This window comes from Lepidochelys olivacea, assembly GCF_965140295.1.
Source record: "Lepidochelys olivacea isolate rLepOli2 genome assembly, chromosome: 2".
In the NCBI taxonomy this organism is placed as follows: Eukaryota; Metazoa; Chordata; order Testudines; family Cheloniidae; genus Lepidochelys; species Lepidochelys olivacea.
The window spans coordinates 256,011,735-256,034,583 of NC_140412.1; the positions used below are offsets into that span (position 1 = coordinate 256,011,735).

The 22,849-nt window shown below is 40.8% G+C and overlaps 1 protein-coding gene across 3 annotated transcripts in view; it reads right to left on the reverse strand.

Moving 5' to 3' along the window:
- Positions 1–254: 254 nt before the first annotated feature.
- Positions 255–22,849, reverse strand: part of NUB1 (negative regulator of ubiquitin like proteins 1) — a 33,849-nt gene continuing 11,254 nt past the window's right edge. For all 3 annotated transcript variants that reach the window (XM_084619647.1, XM_084619646.1, XM_084619645.1), the window contains exons 5-15: positions 22,170–22,240; positions 17,659–17,853; positions 14,205–14,293; positions 12,616–12,722; positions 11,632–11,818; positions 8,270–8,377; positions 7,915–8,067; positions 6,196–6,342; positions 3,722–3,823; positions 2,872–3,064; positions 255–992 (exon numbers count right to left, since the gene is read on the reverse strand). In XM_084619647.1, the coding sequence (XP_084475773.1) occupies positions 829–992; positions 2,872–3,064; positions 3,722–3,823; positions 6,196–6,342; positions 7,915–8,067; positions 8,270–8,377; positions 11,632–11,818; positions 12,616–12,722; positions 14,205–14,293; positions 17,659–17,853; positions 22,170–22,240 (1,516 nt within the window). In that variant the 3' untranslated portion in view covers positions 255–828. The remainder of the gene's footprint in view (positions 993–2,871; positions 3,065–3,721; positions 3,824–6,195; positions 6,343–7,914; positions 8,068–8,269; positions 8,378–11,631; positions 11,819–12,615; positions 12,723–14,204; positions 14,294–17,658; positions 17,854–22,169; positions 22,241–22,849) is intronic.

The following is a 22,849-nucleotide window of genomic DNA, read 5'->3' on the forward strand; positions in this document are numbered from 1 at the left end:
GGAGTGTCAAATCTATGGTCCATGGGTCATGTCTGGCTCTCACGGGTGATTTTGTTGAGAATGTGTGCAATTATGAATTGCAAAATGTGTCCCTACATCATGCCCACCAATTTTTTTTTACAGAAAAGTGTTTAAATCAGCCCCATCAGCACGAGGCAAGGATGGGAGCAGGACCTCCCCAGCTGCTTCCAACTCCCCCCCCCCCTTTTAAAAATATTTTTATGTTTACAGTATGGAAAACATCTCAATAAAAGCAAGGTGTGCCATATGTTTATTTTTATTAGTTGCTGTTGCAACATCTGACATGAACAGAGACAAGAAAAGATATCATCAGTTCATACACAACAGATCTGTAAGTGATTTTTGGAGAACAGTACTTCAAAGAGAAGGAAATTGGTTTTGTAAACTGACAGCTCTATAAATGTATTAACTAGGTTTCTGATTTACAAACGTAGATTTTGTTTTAAAACAGATGGTGCAAAATGCTGTAAAATGCTTTTATTTGCTATATTAATTAAATGGGCTAATTTCACACCCATATAAATATATATTCAATTCTCTACTAAACAGTGTTTTTCAGAAAAATATTTGTTTCTGCTTCATCATTATGCTGATTATGACAAATTATAATAAACCCCAAAAAAGCAGATTTTGAGCACTGTTATAATTAATTGATAATTAAATAATTCATCTATAATTTAACTGAATGTAAGGCATTTGGCAAAAGATAAGCTTGAGGATATAGGTATCTAAATCCAAACTCAAGAGTCCAAAATGTAATATGTAGCCAAAGTAATTTAATGTAACTGAATGGTGGGTAATGAGTTTTCAGGGTTGTTCCTCATGCATATAGGTTAAGTATTCTTTAATAACCTGTTCTTCCTCTTCCAGAGTTAAATCCAGATAATCTTCCTCGTGTTCTGGAATATCCTCTAAGATTTCATTGACTACATCTGTTTCCATGTCTTCATCCGTTGATGAACTAGAAGTACCTAAACAAACAAACAAAACAAAAAAATAAAAATAATCTTTTCTTTGAAAAAGTCAACTTCCCATGAAACTCTCTTTTGCCAACACCACTAATTTTATAAACCTTTCACTGGAGAACTAGTTTAAAATTATCTTGCATCAAAGGATGTCTGGGGAGAGATGCACTAATTCTTCTAAGCAGTAAGAAAAGCCTTAATTGTACATTAGGTAGCATTGTAATAAGCTGGGGTTAAACTGTGACTACTTAGGGAGATGGTGGAGGGGAGAAAAAGAAGAGATGATGTAAGCTCTCTCCCCTCCTTTGCACAGGGCCTAATAACATTTCTAGTCCTTGTACTCCCTGAGATAGGTCTCAGCAAGGAGCAGCTCTTAGGGCTGGTCTACACTGAAAAACTTACATCTGCATAGCTGCTTCTCTGAGGGGTGTGGATTTTTAACACCCCTAGACATGTAGCTAGGCTGACCTAACCCCCACTGTAGACAGGGCATGGAAGAATTCTTCCACTGACCTAACTCCCGCTTTTTGGGGAGATGGATTACCTACAGCAACTGAAGAAGCTTTACTGTCACTGTAGCGAGTGTCTACATTGACGCATTGCGGCTGTGCCGCTGTAGTGTTTTAAGCATAGACATACTCTTAATTAGGATGTGCTATTTTCATCACTGTTCTGACCATAACTCACATGAAGTCCATAGCATACCATTGCTTCTATGATGGTAGTACCCAAAGGCCCCATTCAGGATTGGGGTTCCCATAGTGGTAGGTGCTGTACAAACACATAAGATGCCATGGTTTCTGCCCTGAAGAACTTACGATCTAATTTAGGACAAGACACATCAGGCGGGTGTAACAAACACTACTATGGAAGGGGGGAAGGAGGACAAAGCCTACAGTTGAACCAGGGGTTTAAAATGGCCAGCTATAGGCTCAGACTGATGGTTCTGAGACTTTTTACAAAAAATAAAAGTTTGGTAACTAGACATTGGCAAGTCCCATGGGCCACCCATGTAGCCATTAACAGTTGGCAATTTCCTGTAGGCTCCACAGAAGAAAGGTCTCAAGGAAGGATTTGAAGGAGGAAAGGATAATTGTTTTATGGACTAGTTTGGGAAGGGTGGTCTTCCACATCTCCCCTTTGATGATACAAATGGATGGTGGAAGCTGATATTATTGGTGGAGTGTAGGGGGCAAGAGATTCTTTAGCATTGGGATTCAAAATAAGCACGGGGAAACAGTTTAATTAAATTAGGCTTGAATAGAGACTGGGAGTGGATGGGTCATTAAACAAAGTAAAACTATTTCCCCATGCTTATTTTCTCCCCCTGCTGTTACTCACACCTTCTTGTCAACTGTTGGAAACGGGACATCCTGATTACCACAACAAAAGGTTTTTTTTCTCCTGCTGATAATAGCTCACCTTAACTGATCACTCTCATAGTAGTGGGTATGGCAATACCCATTTTTTAATGTTCTCTGTGTATCTATCTATCTACCTACTGTATTTTCCACTGCATGCATCCAATGAAGTGGGTTTTAGCCCATGAAAGCTTAGGCTCAAATAAATTTGTTAGTCTCTAAGGTGCCACAAGTCCTCCTTGTTCGTTTTAAAGCAGTCATTTCATTCCTAGCAGCTATGGATTGCATTTCTTGCACTCTCTCTCACTCAGTAAGTGTTCTGTTTTCCTCTGATTTTCCTTATTTTTGCTGAGCAGATAGCACACTGTCACAGCCCAAAGCCTGTTCCTAATAACTTCTATCCAATAGATACTATGCTACTAAAAGCTTGAGCGATTCTTGAGATATTTGAGGTAATCATCCAATCTATTCAATATTCAGCAATCATTTCCCCCTCCATATCTGTCATATGCCGCAAGTCTTACCTGCAGACTCTGTAGGAGAATCTTTTGATGAAATGGATTCTTCTGATGGAGTGGTCTGTTCGGTTGACAGCTGCAACTCAGCAGGAAGAACTCCTCCATAATGAGCAAGTGTTTGTGCAGCTAACTGAATGTTGCCCTGAAAGACTTTCAGAGCTTCCTCCACTGACTCACGATTAAAACCCATGTACATCAACTAGACAAAAACAAAAAACCCCTAAGTCTGAGAGACTGACTTGTTTGTACAGTCTAGAGTATTCCACATCAGCAATCTGAATGTGCCTGTTTATTTCCTCTTATTACGGATTCTTTGAAGTGCTGTCCTCCTCTTTGGCATGTACTGACGGAGATGCCCCAGCATGCTCTCAGTTGGTGACATCACACTGAATACTGAACAGCTCCAGAGCAGGGCAGCTGCCTACACAAGAAAGATCAGGGTTTTCTCCCTGACCCCTCCAAATACTGCAAGATGTTTAGGGTTTGTTTTTTTTTGTTTTTTTTTTAAGTCTTATTCCCTATCCCTGAGCCAGAACATTAAAAGAGAATTTTATCTCCACTTTAAAACATGCCATATCAGAGAAGAACCCAAGTCCTCTAGAATCTGCATTCACATCCCAGGATTACTCAGTAGCATGCATGACTTTGCACCAAGTGGTAGGTGAAGATCAGTGGGGATTCGACGAGTGCCAGAGGCGGGGCGGGGGTAGAACACGACTGTGGCTTTGCAAAGGAAGATCTAATATGGTATATTTAAACAGCTAAGGGGATGAAATGAGCCCTCAGAATTACACTGGTTTGATTTAAAAAAAAAAAATACCCTACACTCCATCTTTAAGAAAAACATGTAACTTACTTGGTCAACACTTTCCTTCGGAACTTGAAACTGGTGTGGGGCCATAGGATCAGCGTTATCATCATCATTTAGTAAGAATAACTGAGGTTCATCAAGAAGAATCTAAAGCAGAAAGAGACAGTGATTAGTATAAGTTAAAAGGTTGTAGTATTCCTCAAAAGAGATGTACGCACAATTACAGAACCTGGAAAAGACTCATTAGCTCATGTAGTTAATACCTCATCATATTGTTCCTTAGAGTAAATTTATCTTACCTATCTTGTGATAGCTCATGTTGTATCTCGCATCTTTCACCCCTTGCCTTGTAAGATTGTTTCAGTGTTTAACAGATCTCACTGTTGAAAATTTAGGCAGATCATCAGCCTGAATTCCTAGTACCTGCCCACTTGTACTATGAGAGTGGAATCTAGTTTATATCCTTCCCATACTAAAAGACAATTGGTTAAACAAATTAAGAGCAGTAGATGCTAAGTTTCAGTATTTTATTGTGTTCTTTCCACATAAATGAATCTGCCCTGCCCCAAAATCTTGTTTTGTTGATTTTGTCTGACCTCTGTCCTAGTATGTCTACTCTTTCTGACATGGGAATGTCCATAAACTGAAAGTTAGTGTCCTATAGTAATTTACATGTAGGAAACAGGGTCCCCATAGGTATTAGCCTTTGTCTAAATAAAAATGCTACTAGTCATCCTTTCTTTAGAGAGAGAAAATGACACCAGTGTGATCAGATTAGACGATCAAACTGGCCTCTTCTGGTCTTAAGCTCTATGACTCTGCATGGGCTGCCTATTAGTTTTCAGGTTGTTTAAGATGTTGGCTGTGACTTACCTAGCTGGGCCTTCCTCTCCTAGTACAATACTACTACAGCGACACTCAAATGGAACCCCATCTAAAGGGCCTTTGACTTTGTTTTTCATTTTCCCCTTGGTCCAGAGTAGCCATAATTTATTGGCTTTCTTGGAAGGGGAAATGGATGGGGGCTGGTATGTTGGGGGCAGGAGTGCGTTTGTAAGTTTTAGTCGTTTAGCAGGTTAATTTTTGATATGTGAGTGAGACTAGCCTGATGAATTTACTTTTGTATTCCTTTGTGTTCTAGAAGTTTTGTCGAGTGTCTAGAAGTTGGGACAGGCGTTTATCTTTGTAAATATACAAAAAAATACTTGTGTTTAAAAAACGGGTGAGCCTATGTGATGCTGGCAGACCAGGTGCCAGCTGATGCCAGGGCCCCAGGCACCACTGAACCCTGACCAATGCACAGCTGGAAACCAGTCTGGCTTATCTGTGGATTACTACAGTCAAACAAATATCATTGTTATAGGATGTATCTAGACTTTATGGAATGCCTGTAGGATGCTGCATGTATTAATCCTACTTATACTATCTGTATTCACCTCTATAAGGTGCTACTTAAGTATTTCTTCTGTAACTGTAAAATATCTGTTCTGAAACTATGTAACTCACCAAACAGGAAAAAAAAAAACTTGACCTAATGCAAAATGCTGGATTTCTACAAAAGGTGTTATCTCCTGCTCATCAGGAAGGACTACTGAATCCAAATAGGCCATTGTAGAACAATGATTCCGTCAATTGTTCCCCACACCTACTCATGAAGAGGTTATACGCAGAAGCACTTGTCCCATCAGCTTGGACGCTAGGGAGGTGAGGATAAAAATTCGTGACCCTAAGGAATTAGGGTCTCTTTATGGACTCTGAGGGGCAAAGACTCCTAAACATAAACAAGAGATTCCCCAAGCTGCTTGGCTTGGATTAGCCCTAAAGGAATAAAAGCTTGTTTATTATAGAAGCTTCTATTACCTTTTGAATTTAAGATTGCATCTTTTTGGTGTGTGTATGCTTACCTGCTTTAATCCTGTAAATATTTCTTTTCCCCAGTTAATAAACCTTTAGTTAGTTTGTTACAGGGCTGGTTACAGGTGTTGTCTTTGGTGTGAGATCTAAGGTGCAAATTGATTTGGGGTAAGTGACTGGTCCTTTGGGATGAGAAGTAACCTGAATATTTTGTGATCTTTTGTGTAAAGTGACCATCTATCACAAAGTCAAGCTTGCCTGGATGGCAAAATGGATCAGCATGCCCAAGGGGACTGTCTGTGACTCCATGTTAAGGCTGTAGAGTGCCTGAGGAGTTTACACTTGTTACTTGTTGGTGAAATCTAAATACAGAACTCAAAACCAGTTTGGGGTTTGTGCCCTGCTTTTTATCAAACTGCTCGAAGGGTGGCATTCTTGCTCATGGGCCACCCCAGACAGTATGACAGCCTTATTCAGTTTAGAGAGTGAAAGTTTAGAGAGTTTAGAGAGTTTAGAGAGTGAAAGTTTAATCACATAGTGAGTCAGTAATAGAAAAAGAGAAAAAGAAAATGTCTAGAAAACATGCATTTTTGGTAGCTGTATTTCTATGGCTTCCAGTGGAAAAGGTCTACTGTATGAGAGTACCATTCTTGAAAGCGATTTACCTTGAAGGCGTCGTCCAAGTTTCCTTGTGCCTGGTGAAGTGCTTTTTTAGCGGCTCGCTCTGAGTAGCCCATAGTTTTCAAGGTATTTATATCATCCAATCTCCTCCTCCTCTTAGCTCTCTCCTCTCTCCTTATTTGTGCCTTTTCCTATAAAAGCAGGGTCATTACAAAGCTAAGTATTGTAGAAGAATACTGTCAGCTTTCTACTAGAAGATGGATCCATTACTTCTTTGATAGACGTGTATGTGGTTTCTTCTGTATACTTTTTTAATCTTTACAAATCTTCCAGGGAGGAAGAAAACTTTTTTTTTAAACAAATTTGTGCTGCTCAATGATCTTTAAGAGACATTCCCTCCTCCAATATAAGGTTGTATATACACTAGCATATCCTAATTCACCATTTTGTAGCCATACTGTACTAGTCCAGTCCCCTGGCAGGACTAAATATTATCTAGACCATCACTGATTAGTGTTTGTCTAACCTGCTCTTAAAAATCTCCAACAACAGAGATTCCAGAAACTCCCTAGGCATTTTATTCCAGTCCTTAACAACCCAGACAATAAGTTTTTCTTAATGGCCAACCTAAACTGCCTTTGCTGCAATTTAAGCCCTTTGCTTTTTATCCTATCCTCAGAAAATAAAGAGGACAATTTATCTCCCTCCTCCTTTAACAACCTTTTATGTACTTCAAAACTGTTATGTCCCCTCTCAGTCTTCTCTTATCCAGACTAAACAAACCCAATTTTTTCAATCTTCCCTCATAGGTCATGTGCTCTTGACCTTTAATCATTTTTGTTGCTCTTCTCTGGACTTTCTCCAATTTGTTCACATCTTTAAGGAAATATGGTGCCAAGAACTGGAAACAATACACCAGTTGAGGTCTAATCAGCGCTGAGTAGAGCTGAAGAATTACTTCTCGTGTCTTGCTAACAACACTCCTGCTAATACATCCCAGAATGATGTTACATTTTTTTATGCTTTGGATTGTCTCAGGATCAGGCCTGAGTTTATTAAGCATATTAAGATCCCTGTGAGGTAGATATTTTATTAGTTTTACAGATGGGTACACAGGTAAGTAAAATGACTTGCCCAAGGTTGAACAATCAGTATCAGAGCCAGCAAATTAACCAAGGAGTTCAGCTCAGTCCCTTTCCACTTGACTACTCCTGTATCATAGTTTAAATAACGGTCTAAAATTAGAAACATATTGTGCCAAATTCCCATCCTCCCCCTTCCCTTACAAAGCAAATATTCTTCTCCCGCTCATTCCCAATCCAAAGCCAGAATGTGCAGCACTGTGAGTAGCTACTCTGTGGCCACAACTGCAGCCTCTGAGGTGTCATACCAGCCAACCCTGAAATGGGAGTTTTGGCTGGTAAATCTATGTAGTTTGGATTCCCCATCTGTGCTCCCAAAGAGCACAGTTAAGTGGTAAAAACTGATGCAAAGTATCCTCATGTACCTCTTCAATATCATGGCAGTTCTACTTTTTCAGGCCTTGCACACTTGTGCCAGGTGGGAGAGAATTTGCCCCTTAGAATTTTAAATTTCTATTTCATACTTGCAACAACATATTGCAAACTGTTCAGTTTCACCGTGAATACCAATGTAGAGTTGATGAAAGCTCTTGGCTTTGTCTCATGTCTCAATACATACGTAAGATGTACATTCTGGAACATAAGTACTCAGACCTGTTTAATACTTTCCCAGCACCGTACCTCTCTTCTGCTGGTAATAAGACTGGCAGCCTCCTCCAGGTTCCCATAACAAGCTCGTAGACCAAGACGAGCTTCCTGAGCAGAGAATCCCAGGAGTAACAAATTATTGATTTTTTCAGGATCTATGGAGAGCTCTTGATACAAATCATTTGCCTAGATGTAGAAAGAACAGAACTATCAAATCAATGCCACCACTGGCATATATATTAAAGGTCCCTTCCCAAATTCCCTGTGCATTGGGGGGAGGGAGGTGGCAAGAAGAGGGGGTAGAGAATGCAAGATCAGGCAAAACATGTGAGCTCTGTTTCCAAATGAGTTCCTATAATGTGATGTGCTGCTTAGTGCAATGCCTTACCTTCTGAAGATGTTCAACAGCCTCTTTTTCTTTGCCGTTATGATAGTCTCCTATTCCCTGAAGGAGGTAAAGCCTTAGAAATAAAACCTTTTCACTCCCAGAACTTCCCTAAAGAAATTTTCAATAAAGAAAAAAGTTAGTGTATAACAGAGCATCAGTCCATTACATGCTAATTGTCATGGCACTCAACAAGCAGGTGAAAAATCTTACATTCTAAAAGGATTACAGATTTGTGCATGTGAAATTTACAGACGCTAGCCCCGTTCTTGCAGTCAGATCCACATGGGTGGTGCCCCACTGAAGTCAGCGGGGTTCCACACAGGTTCAGGGATCCAATAATGGGATCAAAGTCTGAAAAGCTATTTAAATCCTGTTATGTATTGCACTATGCTATGGAAAACAAACTGAGAAGCAAAGAAAACCTCTTAATCAGGCATTCAGAAAAACATTTTATATAAAATTAAAATCAAAACTGAAGAAACTTTTTAAAAAGTTTCAAATTTGAGTCTCTTTTGGATCCATTACATACACACACACACAACTCTTGGTTTTTTAAATATATATTTATTTATAAACATGAATACCTTCTCACATCATAATGTGATGTGAAAGATTCGCCTGGTCTATCCTCCTGCTGGAAGAGTTCACTTTAACAGATCTTTCATGTCTATTGGTTCATCTGGTCGTCCCTGCCTCATGCCAGCATGAACCCCCTTGAAGCCTGCAGAATCATTCTCCTGTCGCTAAATGCCTGTGTATTGGGGTTTGTGTTTTTAAGAGAAGATTCAGCCTTGTTTCCTTTGTTAATGAGAACTGTGTGGTTAACTGTGGTGCTGCAGTGAAAGGCTACTCCTTTATTCTTAAACTCATGGGCACTGGGCAGCACAGCATAGGGAGGAGCTGACCAGCCCTCTGTGGAGAAAGAAGTGGTTCGGGTCTATTTAGAAAAGCTGGACGAGCACAAGTCCATGGGGCCAGATGCGCTGTATCCGAGTGCTAAAGGAGTTGGCGGATGTGATTGCAGAGCCATTGGCCATTATCTTTGAAAACTCATGGCGATCGGGGGAGGTCCCAGACGACTGGAAAAAGGCTAATGTAGTGCCCATCTTTAAAAAAAAGGGAAGAAGGAGGATCCTGGGAACTACAGGCCAGTCAGCCTCACCTCAGTCCCTGGAAAAATCATGGAGCAGGTCCTCAAGGAATCAATTCTGAAGCACTTAGAGGAGAGGAAAGTGATCAGGAACAGTCAGCATGGATTCACCAAGGGCAAGTCATGCCTGACTAATCTAATTGCCTTCTATGACAAGATAACTGGCTCTGTGGATGAGGGGAAAGCAGTGGGCGTGTTTGACTTTAGCAAAACTTTTGACACGGTCTCCCACAGTATTCTTGCCAGCAAGTTAAAGAAGTATGGGCTGGATGAATGGACTATAAGGTGGATAGAAAGCTGGCTAGATTGTTGGGCTCAACTGGTAGTTGGCAGCCAGTATCAAGTGGAGTGCCCCAAGGGTCGGTCCTCGGGCCGGTTTTGTTCAATATCTTCATTAATGATCTGGAGGATGGTGTGGATTGCACCCTCAGCAAGTTTGCAGATGACACTAAACTGGGAGGAGAGGTAGATACACTGGAGGGTACGGATAGGATACAGAGGGCCCTAGAGAAATTAGAGGATTGGGCCAAAAGAAATCTGATGAGGTTCAACAAGGACAAGTGCAGAGTCTTGCACTTAGGACGGAAGAATCCCCATGCACCGCTACAGACTAGGGACCGAATGGCTAGGCAGCAGTTCTGCAGAAAAGGACGTAGGGGTTACAGTGGATGAGAAGCTGGATATGCGTCAACAGTGTGCCCTTGTTGCCAAGAAGGCCAATGGCATTTTGGGATGTATAAGTAGGGGCATTGCCAGCAGATCAAGGGACGTGATCGTTCCCCTCTATTCGACATTGGTGAGGCCTCATCTGGAGTACTGTGTCTAGTTTTGGGCTCCACGCTACAAGAAGGATGTGGAAAAATTGGAAAACGTCCAACGGAAGGCAACAAAAAAGGATTAGGGGACTGGAACACATGACTTATGAGGAGAGGCTGAGGGAACTGGGATAGTTTAGTCTGCGGAAGAGAAGAATGAGGGGGGATTTGATAGCTGCTTTCAACTACCTGAAAGGGGGTTCCAAAGAGGATGGCTCTAGACTGTTCTCAGTGGTAGCAGATGACAGAACGAGGAGTAATGGTCTCAAGTTGCAGTGGGAGAGGTTTAGATTGGATATTAGGAAAAACTTTTTCACTAGGAGGGTGGTGAAACACTGGAATGCATTACCTAGGGAGGTGGTGGAATCTCCTTCCTTAGAAGTTTTTAAGGTCAGGCTTGACAAAGCCCTGGCTGGGATGATTTAGTTGGGGATCGGTCCTGCTTTGAGCAGGGGGTTTGACTAGATGACCTCCTGAGGTCCCTTCCAACCTTGATATTCTATGATTTTATGATGCCAGGCCTCAAATAATTCAAGACTGGAGTAGAAGAAGAAAGCTACAAAATGTGAGACCAATTTTAGGGTAACAATTACATTTTTTAAATACCTTCCTTTGTTTAACACTACTTCAAGCAGTATTTCGGAAGCCTCTAACCAATTTATATGAACAGTCTTCAAATTCTGATCAAGAACTAGGGCAACATGTTACCACCACCACCTTTCTTTTTTGTCAATAGATCTCAATGCTCATTACAAAGGAGGGAAGTATAATTTCCTCCATTTTCCAGACAGGGAAACCGCGGTACAAAGAGACGAAATGGCTGGTCCAAAGTCACCTAGCAGGCCAGTGGCAGAACCAAAACCTAGTTCTCCTGAGTTCCAGTCCAATGACCTATCCCCTAGACAGCTGTCAGTGTGCATGTTCAAAATGTAACTCAGTGAAAAGATATATAACAACTGTGAAATATTGGGATGGGGGAGGGGGGGAATAGTTGCCTATATAAGACAAAGCCCCTAATATCGGAATGATCTTGATAATATTGGGACACCTGGTCACCCTAAATATGTAATACTTAAGAAGGAATTCCAACATAGGTGATATATATATACTGAATTAGCCAGTTAACATTAGTTCCCCATCAGACAGAAATGTGATGCAGTTTGAAGAAAATGTCATTAATAATACAGAGAGGTGGGAAAAGCAGTTATGCTGAATTCTCACAATGCATGTCCAATGCTTTTACAGTATTGACAATTATACATCTGGAAAGAGTGAAAAGTAAAGGTTAAAGGGGACATATGAGAACTTTATATTCCTAAAAAAGTTTTGAAATACTGGAACAAAGAATTAATATTTGCTAAAACAAAACCACCTTCAGTAAAATCATGCCAGCATACTTTTATTGTGAGAAGTCTTTCGTGGTTTTCCCCATAACACCTCTTGAAGCATTTGTGGGCTGTGGTGAGCTTTTTCTCTGCATCATCAAGGCATTCCAGCTGTCCCAGACGGAAGTAGCACCATACTATATCCAACTGCAACACTGCATAATTATCAACTGTATTCAGAAGTTCATTACCACAATCACTGCAAAACAGCAATAAAATATTAACTAAGTTCCTTCTTCATTCCCTACTGCATTGAAGAATTGGGACAGGAAAACATGAAAAGGAAAACGTGTGTGAATGCGTACATATATATCATGTGTATTCCGAAAATTTCTACAGTCTGACCATCACACTGATATAAATGTAACATACAAAATTACTTTTTAATTTATCAAACTAATATGCTCTGCTCTCATGTCATGAGAGTCCCAGGTATATCATATTATGGTATATTACATTTGACTTAAATCTACACTATCTTTACTTTATCTTGTTTCTACATATGATACTGCAGTTTTAAAAGTATAGTGGAGTTACAACACTCCAACCTTTTGGGAGGGCATAGAAACCAGTCATCTTCATTGGAGGCATGTAAAGATCCAAATTGTGCTCCTTGGGAAGTCCCTCAGAATGTGCTGGCATATCAGAAACATACGGGGAGACCACCACTTTTTTGGACACCAAAGGGGGCTGCATTAGACTAGACTAAAGCAATTTTATCAAACGCTGCCCACTAGTGGCATGCTTGTGGAAGAATACCATATAAAATAGTGGTTGTTGTTACTATAGAACAGTGATTTTCAACCTGGGCTCTGCAGACTGTCTAAGATTTCCAAAGGGGTCCGCACCTCCATTTGATATTTTTTTAGAGGTCCACAAATGAAAAAAGGTTGAAAACCACTGATGTAAAATGTACGCTGTGTGGTATGACTTATGCTGTTCCCACAACTGGCTGGTACTCTGAAAAGCCACATGACAATTCAGAAAGGTTCTTACCGGAAGTGTTTATCAGCATCCAGCAAGAATGGCAGTGCTACGGCATATTCTTTTTTCTTCATGAATGCTCTGCCTTTTTCATGATAGCCCATAGCTAATAGAAGGGACTATGAAAATGGATTAAGAATATATTAAACCCTTATTATGTTCACAATTAAAAAGAAATGTCATAGAAAATAACTTACATTATTTGTTGTCCATGTAAAAACACTTCATCAAGCCATATTATCTCCCATCATTTAACACTTCTTCTCACCAATCTACCCATGTATTTGTCATTTGTGTTGTCCAATTTATTGAAAACAATGATTGCTACTGATACATGACATATTTCACCTGCCTTACTTTTAAAGTGCAACCCTAAATATGTTTTCAAGAATTTACTCATAAACAGGATAAGTCTCTTACTGAGCATAACTGTACAGAACAGCATCCAGCCAGTGTTCATAAATAACCAACTAACCCTACTATTTCCAAATAGATGATAAAATCCCATGAATCACTTGCCAAAAATCTAATCTCATTTTTTCAATTCTACTAAACTAAATGACAGAAGTAGTGAAGGTTGCTGAAAACTTTCTGGTTCTTGCACTATGACAATGAACGGCATCATAAATAACATTATTTTATCTAAACATTCTACAAGATTTCTCCATGTACCTTTAATGTCTTGTGCTCAGCACTGAATAAAATCCTTACAGTGATTTTCCATTTCTTGCACTGTTGCATCAGAACATGCAGTACATATGCTATTTGGGGTTACCTTTGTAAAGTATACAGGAATATCAGCTGGGGCAGAATAACATTGTGCACCATGTGAGGAAATCAGGTCACAATTAACACATTGAATTAGTGCTCCATGCTAACTACTTCTTTGCTTCTGGGTGTGATTCTAAGTGTTTGCTATGATTCTTAAAACTCTGAATGATCTAGTAATCTAAGAGATTGTCTCTTCCTCTATTGTTCTGTCTTAGTGGTCAAGATCTAGTGAGTTGCTCTTGCTGTTGGTTACTGGAATTTCATCGTCCAGGACCACTAGCAAGGCATTCTCACTTGAAGGCTCCCAGATGTGGAATTCTCTCATTCTAATAGTCTACCAGAACCTAGGCTTGGTGACTTTCCGGGCACAAAAGAAGTCATATTTGTTTAATAATACTTCGAGTTAACTATTAACACATTTCCTGTAGCTTGTGATTTAAACTGACTGAGATCTAATGAAGAAATTGTTTTATATTGTTCTAAGACACCCAGAAGCTACAACAATAGGCGCTGCGTAAAATACATAAATTAATGTATAGCTCTAGGCACGAAGACAAAATGCAAACACCTTTTACAAAAGATTCTACAAGAAATCACAGACGTTAGACAACTGCCTGTCCTGAGACCATCAGAGTATTCCCAAATGTACAGGAGCACAGTTCTGCTTCACCTTTATCAGAAGACCACTTCTATTAAGCAATCAATTTTTGCTGGCATCTACAGAGGTTGTTTAAGAAACAGTTTTGACCATTTCAATATAATACTTAAATTACCACATGTGAAGATTATTTAAAAGGTCACTAAATATCTTCCTTAAATGTTATACTTACTTTTTTGGCTTGCTGAGGAATCTTGATAGATCTTCCAGTTTGGTTAGCTATATCTAGATATGGAGTGGTATCTGGATCTAAATAATCATCTGCAACAAAAAAAGAGTGTCCACTAATTCATTATCAATGCCTTCAACAGTAAGAACAAAGTAAGATTGTGGTCTTAAGACCATATCAATACGCATCTTGTTAAGAAAAACTGTAAATAAAATGAAGTAGAATAGTGTATGTGGCTTCCAGAGAGAGTTCTCTATTATGGCACCAATTGTGTAATGAGAAATCTGATCCATTAACAGCCTTTATGGAGCTGTTTGCAGGATCTGGGCCTCTCCCTAGCTCAAGCCTGAATTTCTGAACGAAATTCTAAATTGTGTGTGCTGTAAAGAACTTATTCAGGAGAGGAAAGCATCTGCATATCCAATGGTGCATAATGCAGTTCACTTAATAGACTGGTAACAGTGAAATACAAAATAATGAGCTTTATTCTCTATGGTTTTATCAACTAAAACTAAATATATTCATTTTCCTCAGTTTCCCTTTGGTGCTTGCAACGCAGTGATCTGTTTCTTATTTGCTGTGGTTTGACTTAACATGAAAAGATGTTTTGCCAATATACCAGTGCCATTCAGGGAAAGCCCTGCAATCTCCAGATATGCAAAGTTTCTGTCTTGTAACTTTCTTCAACCCGGGCAACCGAGTTCTCAACTCCCTCCTATTCTCTCATATTCACTGACTTGCCCCAATCCAGCAATGAGCTGTGTGGGTTGATCCTTGAGCCTGCCAATGGACCCAGTGAAGTCTTCCCACGGATCCTCGATACTCTAGTGCTGCACTGTATACTCCTGGGGGCATTCTGCACCAAAAAATTAATTCTGTGCACAGTGTTTTAAAATTCTGCAAAATTCTGCAAATTTTATTTGTCAAAATAACACTACATAATCATGCTAGTTTCAATTATTTTGCTAATTTATTTTAAAATACCTGTCAGCAAGTACGTCTGTAACAATACAGACACACAAAAACTCCCCTGGGAATAGAGTTAAAGAAACCCCTATGACAACCCAGTTCCTATTTCTCTGGCCCCATCCCAACACCCCCATCCCAGCCAAGGGGCCAGACACCCACAACTCCTCTTCCCAGAGCCCATCTGCAGGCCCCCCCAGCCAATACACCCAAACGCCCTCCTCCCCAGAGCCCAACAGCGCCCTCCCCCATCCCAGATACCCGCACCCTGTCCCCCACAGAGTCCAGCTGCCGGGTCTCCCCAGCACAGATACCTGTCCCTGTTCCCTCCCACAGTCCAGCTGCGGGGACTCCCTTACCCAGACACCCGTACCCTTCCCCTGCAGAGCCCAGAGATCTAGAGGGAGAAACAGCCTGATGCTTGGTCCCAGGCTTGCACAGTTTTCTGCATTCCAGGAGTTCTCAACCTTTTTCTTTCTGAGGTTCCCCCCAACATGCATAAAAACTCCATGGCCCACCTGTGCCACAACAACTGTCTTCTGCATATAAAAGCCAGGGCTGCTGTCAGAGGGTAGCAAGGAGGGCAATTGCCTAGGGCACCATGACACTGAGGGCACCACAAAGCTAAGCTGCTCAGGCTTCAGCTTCAGCCCCTGGTGGTGGAGCTCAGGGGCTCCAGCTGCAGTCTCATGTGGTGGGGATTTGGCTTTCTGCCCTAGGCCCTAGAAAGTCTGATGCCAGCCATGCTTGGTGGACCCCCTGAAACCTGCTTGCAGCCCTCCAAGGGGCCTCGGACCCCTGGTTGAGAACCAGTGCTGTATGCCACCCTCCGTTTCCCTCAGGGCATGGTGGGAACTGCAGCTGCCAGGAACCCTCTAGCTCCCTCTCCCACCTCGTCCAGCAGTGTCTTCTATGTGCAAACTAGGCTCTGCTGAGTCCAGTGGCCACTAGCAGCACTGCAGCCCATTTCTGTGGGGGAAAGGAAATTCTGCGCGCACAACATTAAATTTCTGGAAAATTCTGCATTGCGCAGTGGCACAGAATTCCCCCAGGAGTAACTGTACAATGACAGTTTGTTATCGTTCTCCAATACTTGCTCAGTATTTCTGGAACTAAGCTTATGGGCGTCTATGCAGGTGCAGAGATCTACCTGCAAAGAGCTTACCGAAGAACTGAAATCTAAGTTGCCTAACAGGCCCAATACAGAGGGGCATTTCCACCTACTTACATTTTTTGTTACAACCTAATACTGTTGTAAGCAACCCATTGTAAGAGAAGATTAGAGAAAACTCGTCTGTATACTTTTACATTTGACAGGACTTTAGTGAATAGTCCAGTTAAGTTTTCTATTTGTGGGTCTTTCAAGCAGAAACTAAGGAAATAAAAGCATTTTTAAAATAGTAATGATTTAAAACTTCAAACTAACAAAAGGGCATCCTGGGCAGGTGTAGTGCCTGAAACTACTCTTAACTCACATTTTGAAAATGACTATTTTCAAATTGACTGGTTCTTTAACTTGGTCCACAGTTGCCAGCAGCCTCCATCAAAATTCATGGAGAAGAGAATGGCCTCACTGTGGACCAGAATGACACGTGAACTACGTTGCATAATGAAATCATGGGTATCTATGGTCATAACAGAGGTAACTGACAGAGAAGGGCATAACAACTCACAATTTATCATTCTGGCCTAGCTATTTCTGCAATAAATACAAAGCATGTTTTCAGAGCTGTCAGTATCTTAACTCTCAAGTGCCCCATTTAACAACAGATTCATACAGTACCTTTCTCAAAACTCAAAATGTTCTAAGGAATCACTTCATCTTGAATGGTCCCTTGAAATATGTGTTAACAACTTAGGCTAACCAATCTGTTCCACCTTATATTCAGCTGTGACTCACTTAGTACATTTCCCAGACTGAAGAAAATTTTGCTGTAAGCATGGAAGCTCGTCTCTCTCACCAACAGAAGTTAATCCAATAAAAGATATTACCTTACCCACCTTGTCTCTCTTATGGAAACACAAGCATTATACAAATAAGGTCTTTTAAGAAGTGAAGAAGAGTACTATAACCAACTGGAGAAACCAATTTTCAAGTGGGCAGAATGTAATAATCTGGCCAGTTCATTGGCTTTAACACCCTTAGATTCACAAGATCAAATAGAAGAGGTCAAACTGGTTTTACACATTTCATCTGCAAGATGGCACCTTCAAGTAGCATGGTGCCTCCTAGGATCATGACAATGGATTTGTTCCGCATCAATTTAGGAATGAATGAATCACCAAGTCCACTTCCTGCAGCGCTTGGGTTTTGCTTGGAGGTTTCCCATCCAAGTACTGACAAGGCTTGACCTTGTTTAGATGTGATTAGATCACAACCCAAAGTTATACTAATCTTTCCACTTTGCCTTGTTTTTTTTAAATAGAAGTGGGGTTTTTTTTAAACTCATTCTGCTGTTTTCTACTGCACGTAAGAGTAAAAATCCCATACCTCTCGTTGCCAGTATTTCTAAACCTTTCTTAGTTCTTTTCATCCTTTCCTTTCTTTCTTTCTCCTTCATGGTCTCTTCTTCATGTTGCATTTCTTCTTCCTGAACTTTTTTTTTGGTATCCTCTTCACTCTGTCTTAGCTCAAGCACCATGACCTTTACATTGTGCGTTATACCTTGCTCTTCAAGTGTTTTTTCTGAAAAACAGAGCATGATTAATAGGCAAAACAAATTACATTTATGAAGACAGTACATTTCATGTTGTACTGCTAGATAACTACATTTTAAAAACAGCTATTCCTGCTAGGAAGACTTCAAAAAGGAGCAACCACCTAAGGGCTAGTCTACACTGGCAATGCTAAAGCGCTGCCGTGCCTTGTGTGGTCGCCTTGTGTAACGTGCCTTGTGTGGTCGCCTCCACGAGAGGCGTAGCACCCAGCGCTGCGCTCACGGGGGTGTTTTTTCACACCCCTGAGTGAGAAAGTTGCAGCGCTGTTAATTGCCAGTGTAGACAAGCCCTAAGACAATGCATTTTCCAAAACACCCTCCATTACTGTAGAACTATTTGCTATTTTACTAGCACTTCGAAGTGGTTTTTTTCCCCCTCACAAGCATAGGGGTAACTCATCCCTCTAAATACAGCTCTTCCATATTAACACTTGCATGATCTGGTACTTCTTCCCTAAGCCAACATTTGGTGGTTGGCTTATGTCCTCTAATGTGATGGGTGATACCCCTTATACATTTATTCTAGCTAGCCTAAGTGTGGATATGTTTATTATTCACAGAAATGTCTTACATTTCATGCTCTACTGTTCAAATATTAAACTGAATGGCTCAAGTACTGACTAATGCAACGTGCAACTAAGTAACCTCAGTTACCAAAATCTTCAGTGGGAATTAAAGGCATTCAGAATCTTTCAGGATCAGGTCTGTATCCCCCAAAGCTTCCATATTTTAAAACACCCTAGTCCTTTTACTCAAAGCATGCAGGGCTAATTCCTGCTCCCAATGAAGTTAACAGTTAACAATTTCAACGAGGGAAAAAAATTGGAACCAAAGTGATGAGACAGTTCTGTGTTTGTCTATCTATGTATCTAAGATACTCATATGGCTCCCATTACTGTAGCATCTGAGCATCTTGTCACACTACATCCCCATATTCTTCATAGAGATATTATTATATATGATATGATTATGGCATAACTTTGATATTTTATACCAGATAGGTCATGTGAGATATCATTGAAAAGGTTATGATTTACTGAACATGATTATCCTATTTGTATGTATGTATCATTTTTGTATCTGAAGTTAAGAATATTGTCTATGCATCTGTTACAAATGTGTTTACACCTGGGGAACGCCCACTGGACAGAATGTAATCAGTTTGAATGGCCCATTGGGAAGGGCCATTAGGGAAAACAATAGGTCTTTGAAGATGCTAATCACCCACTGAAAAGTCTTTCTGCGGATGCTACAAACAGCCTCTGAGTTATGGCTGGAGGGTCATGTGACCAGGTCACCTGGTACTGGACTCCATGATAATACTAGTATTTTTCCACTAACTGGGAGTGGGAACCACACTGGGAGACAAAGGATTCCAGTCATATGCAAAAACTATTTAAGGCAGGGGAGTGACATCATTGTGGTTTCAGAGTAACAGCCGTGTTAGTCTGTATTCGCAAAAAGAAAAGGAGTACTTGTGGCACCTAGACTAACCAATTTATTTGAGCATGAGCTTTTGTGAGCTACAGCTCACTTCATCGGATGCATACTGTGGAAAGTGTAGAAGATCTTTTTTATACACACAAAGCATGAAAAAATACCTCCTCCCCCCCACTCTCCTGCTGGTAATAGCTTATCTAAAGTGATCACTCTCCTTACAATGTATATGATAATCAAGTTGGGCCATTTCCAGCAAAAATCCAGGTTTTCTCAGCCTCCCCCACCCCACCCCCCCACAAACCCACTCTCCTCCTATATGCCATCATGTGCCAGCAATGCCCCTCTGCCCTGTATATTGGTCAAACTGGACAGTCTCTACGTAAAAGAATAAATGGACACAAATCAGATGTCAAGAATTATAACATTCATAAACCAGTCAGAGAACACTTCAATCTCTCTGGTCACGCGATTACAGACATGAAAGTTGCTATATTACAACAAAAAAACTTCAAATCCAGACTCCAGCGAGAAACTGTTGAATTGGAATTCATTTGCAAATTGGATACAATTAACTTAGGCTTGAATAGAGACTGGGAGTGGCTAAGTCATTATGCAAGGTAACCTATTTCCCCTTGTTTTTTCCTACCCCCCCTCCAGACGTTCTTGTTAAACCCTGGATTTGTGCTGGAAATAGCCCACCTTGATTATCATACACATTGTAAGGAGAGTGGTCACTTTAGATAAGCTATTACCAGCAGGAGAGTGGGTTTGTGTGTGTGGTGGTGGTGGGGGGGGGTAAGAAAACCTTGATTTGTGCTGGAAATGGCCCAACTTGATTATCATACACATTGTAAGGAGAGTGATCACTTTAGATAAGCTATTACCACCAGGAGAGTGGGGTGGGAGGAGGTATTTTTTCATGCTTTGTGTGTATAAAAAGATCTTCTACACTTTCCACAGTATGCATCTGATGAAGTGAGCTGAAGCTCACGAAAGCTTATGCTCAAATAAATTGGTTAGTTTCTAAGGTGCCACAAGTACTCCTTATCATTGTGGCTTGTTCTTCACTAACTCCCTGCCCAAGAAAGACGGCAGCTGAAAACAACTGAGAAACAGAGACTGAGTTGGGGGGTGAGGGGGGAGGGCTGAGTCCAGACTAGAGGGTTTCTGACCTGTGAAAGGAATATCTGGAGTTTTAAGATGCAAGCAAGGGTCTTCAAGAATCTCTGCAATCTGCCTAGAACAATATTTAGGGTAAGAATTTGCTGTTTATAACCAGTTTCTATAGTATATTAAGCTTAGATTGTGTGTTGGTGTTATTTGCTAGGTAATCTGTTTTGATCTGTTTGCTATCCCTTATAATCACTTAAAAATCTATCTTTTGTAGTTAATAAACTTGTTTTTGTTTTGTGTAAAACCCAGAGTGTGGAATTCATAACTGGGGGGCAAAAACGCTGTTGCATATCTCTCCACCTTGGGGGAGGAGGCAAATTTCACATGCTTATGCTGTACAGTTCTCTAATTTTGGGTTTTCACTCCAGAGGGGTCACTGGAGTACTGGGCAGTTCTTTAGCTGAGCCTTCCCAGGCAGAGCTGATCTCAGCATCTGTGTGTAAAGCTGCAGCTGGGTGTGTCCCTACCTGTATGAGTGCTGGTTAAGTGCAGTCTGAAGCCTGAGGGAGGGCTTGGCTGGCTTGCCTCATCAGTAGTGTAAAGAGAGCCCAGGCTCGTGGGTCAAGCATACTCAGTAGTACCCCAGTTCCAAGTGGCACACCGGGGGAAAACACGTCAGACATCTGACAATCTTTTTACATGTATTTACGCTCACAACACTCCTGTGAGGTAGGAAAGAGCTTTTATCCCTGTTTCACAGATGGGGAAACTGAGGCACAGAGAGACTAAGACCCAGGGTCACACAGGAAGTCTGTGATAAAAGGGGGCAGGAAACTGAACCCAGGTTCCTGATGGCCCAAGCTACTGCCCTAACCATTGGTCCACCCTTTCTCTCCATTTACACCATGATTTCTTCCAAGGTAGCTAAATGTGTCTTAGACATTGAATTTAGGACATCAATGAATGAATGAACAGAAGAACGTTAATTTGTAAAGACAAAGCTTCTGTTCACACAAATGTCTCGCAAATCAAGAAAGATGGCAAAGATAACAAAGAAAAGTTTAGAACATGTCACTTTACAGCATGAGGTTTTGGTAAATTATGTGATTTAAATCTGAGAATGTGGCACATTGAGCTTTTAAAACACACAAAGCTGTCCTCTTCCATAATTCTCTCCTTTGATTTTGACCATCACAATATCTCAGCCTTCCTTTAGAGTAGAACTTAACAAGCATGACTGCTGTTATTGGCTAGCTCAGGGGTTCTCAAACTTCATTGCACTGCAAACCCCTTCTGACAACAAAAATTACTACATGACGGGGAGGTAGGTGGGGGGGAAGGGACCGAAGCCTCACTGCCTTGGGTGGAGGTGGGTCAAAGCCTGAGCCCCACTGTCCTGGCGTGGGGGAGGCCAAAGTTGAAGCCCAAGGGCTTCAGTCCTGGGTGGGGGGCCTGTAACCTGGACCCACCACCTAGGGCTGAGGCCAAAGCCTGAGCCTCACTCAGCCCCAGGCGGTGGGCCCCAACAAGTCTACGCCAGACCTGGTGACCCCATTAAAACACGGTCGAGACCCACTTTGGGGTCCCGACCCACAGTTTGCGAACCGCTCTAGCTCTTATTTCCCTGCTATTAATATTGTTTCTGCGACTGACAAAATTACAAGAAAGATGATTTCTAAGAAAGACATAATTACAAAATAAATAAAACATATATTCAATTGGTGATACATACCAAGGTCAAGCTGCTTCTTATTTATAATTATTTTGATACATTTTTCTTGAAATCCATTCATCTGTGCAATCCTGTGAAATAAAGTAGTTAATTCCAAAGTATAAACACCTTCTTGTCTCATTTTGATATGAAATATTTTGGCAACATATTGCAATAAAAATTAAAATGTTATATATTTGTAACTGGCTTCAAACTTTTACTATAAGTCTGCTTGAAGATAAAATTACATTATTAGTAACTGGACACAAACTCACCATAGCAAGTGAGGAGAAGAGAGGTTATTGATATGGTTTCTGATTTTAGATTTGAATCAATAAACAGCAATAGAACACCCCCAATAAAAAGAAAAAAAAACATGTTTATCCAATAAACAATGGAAAAACAGTAGAAATCATTTCTTGTATCTAAGGGCTTGTCTACATTAAACAGTAATGCAAACTACAGGGATGTGATTTCTAAAGGGCACTAATGTGTGGCTCATTAATTGGTCCACATAGACCCCGCTGGTGTGCACTAAAGGTCCCATAGTGTGCTTTAAACAGTACTGTGTTAAACTGCAATAGGAAACAATGCGAAGAGTACTTACTACAGTATATCTTATGTAATGAGTAATGTAAATAATATACATTACTCATTGCAGTATATATAAAGAGAAATTCCCCCAAAAAACCGGATTTTGG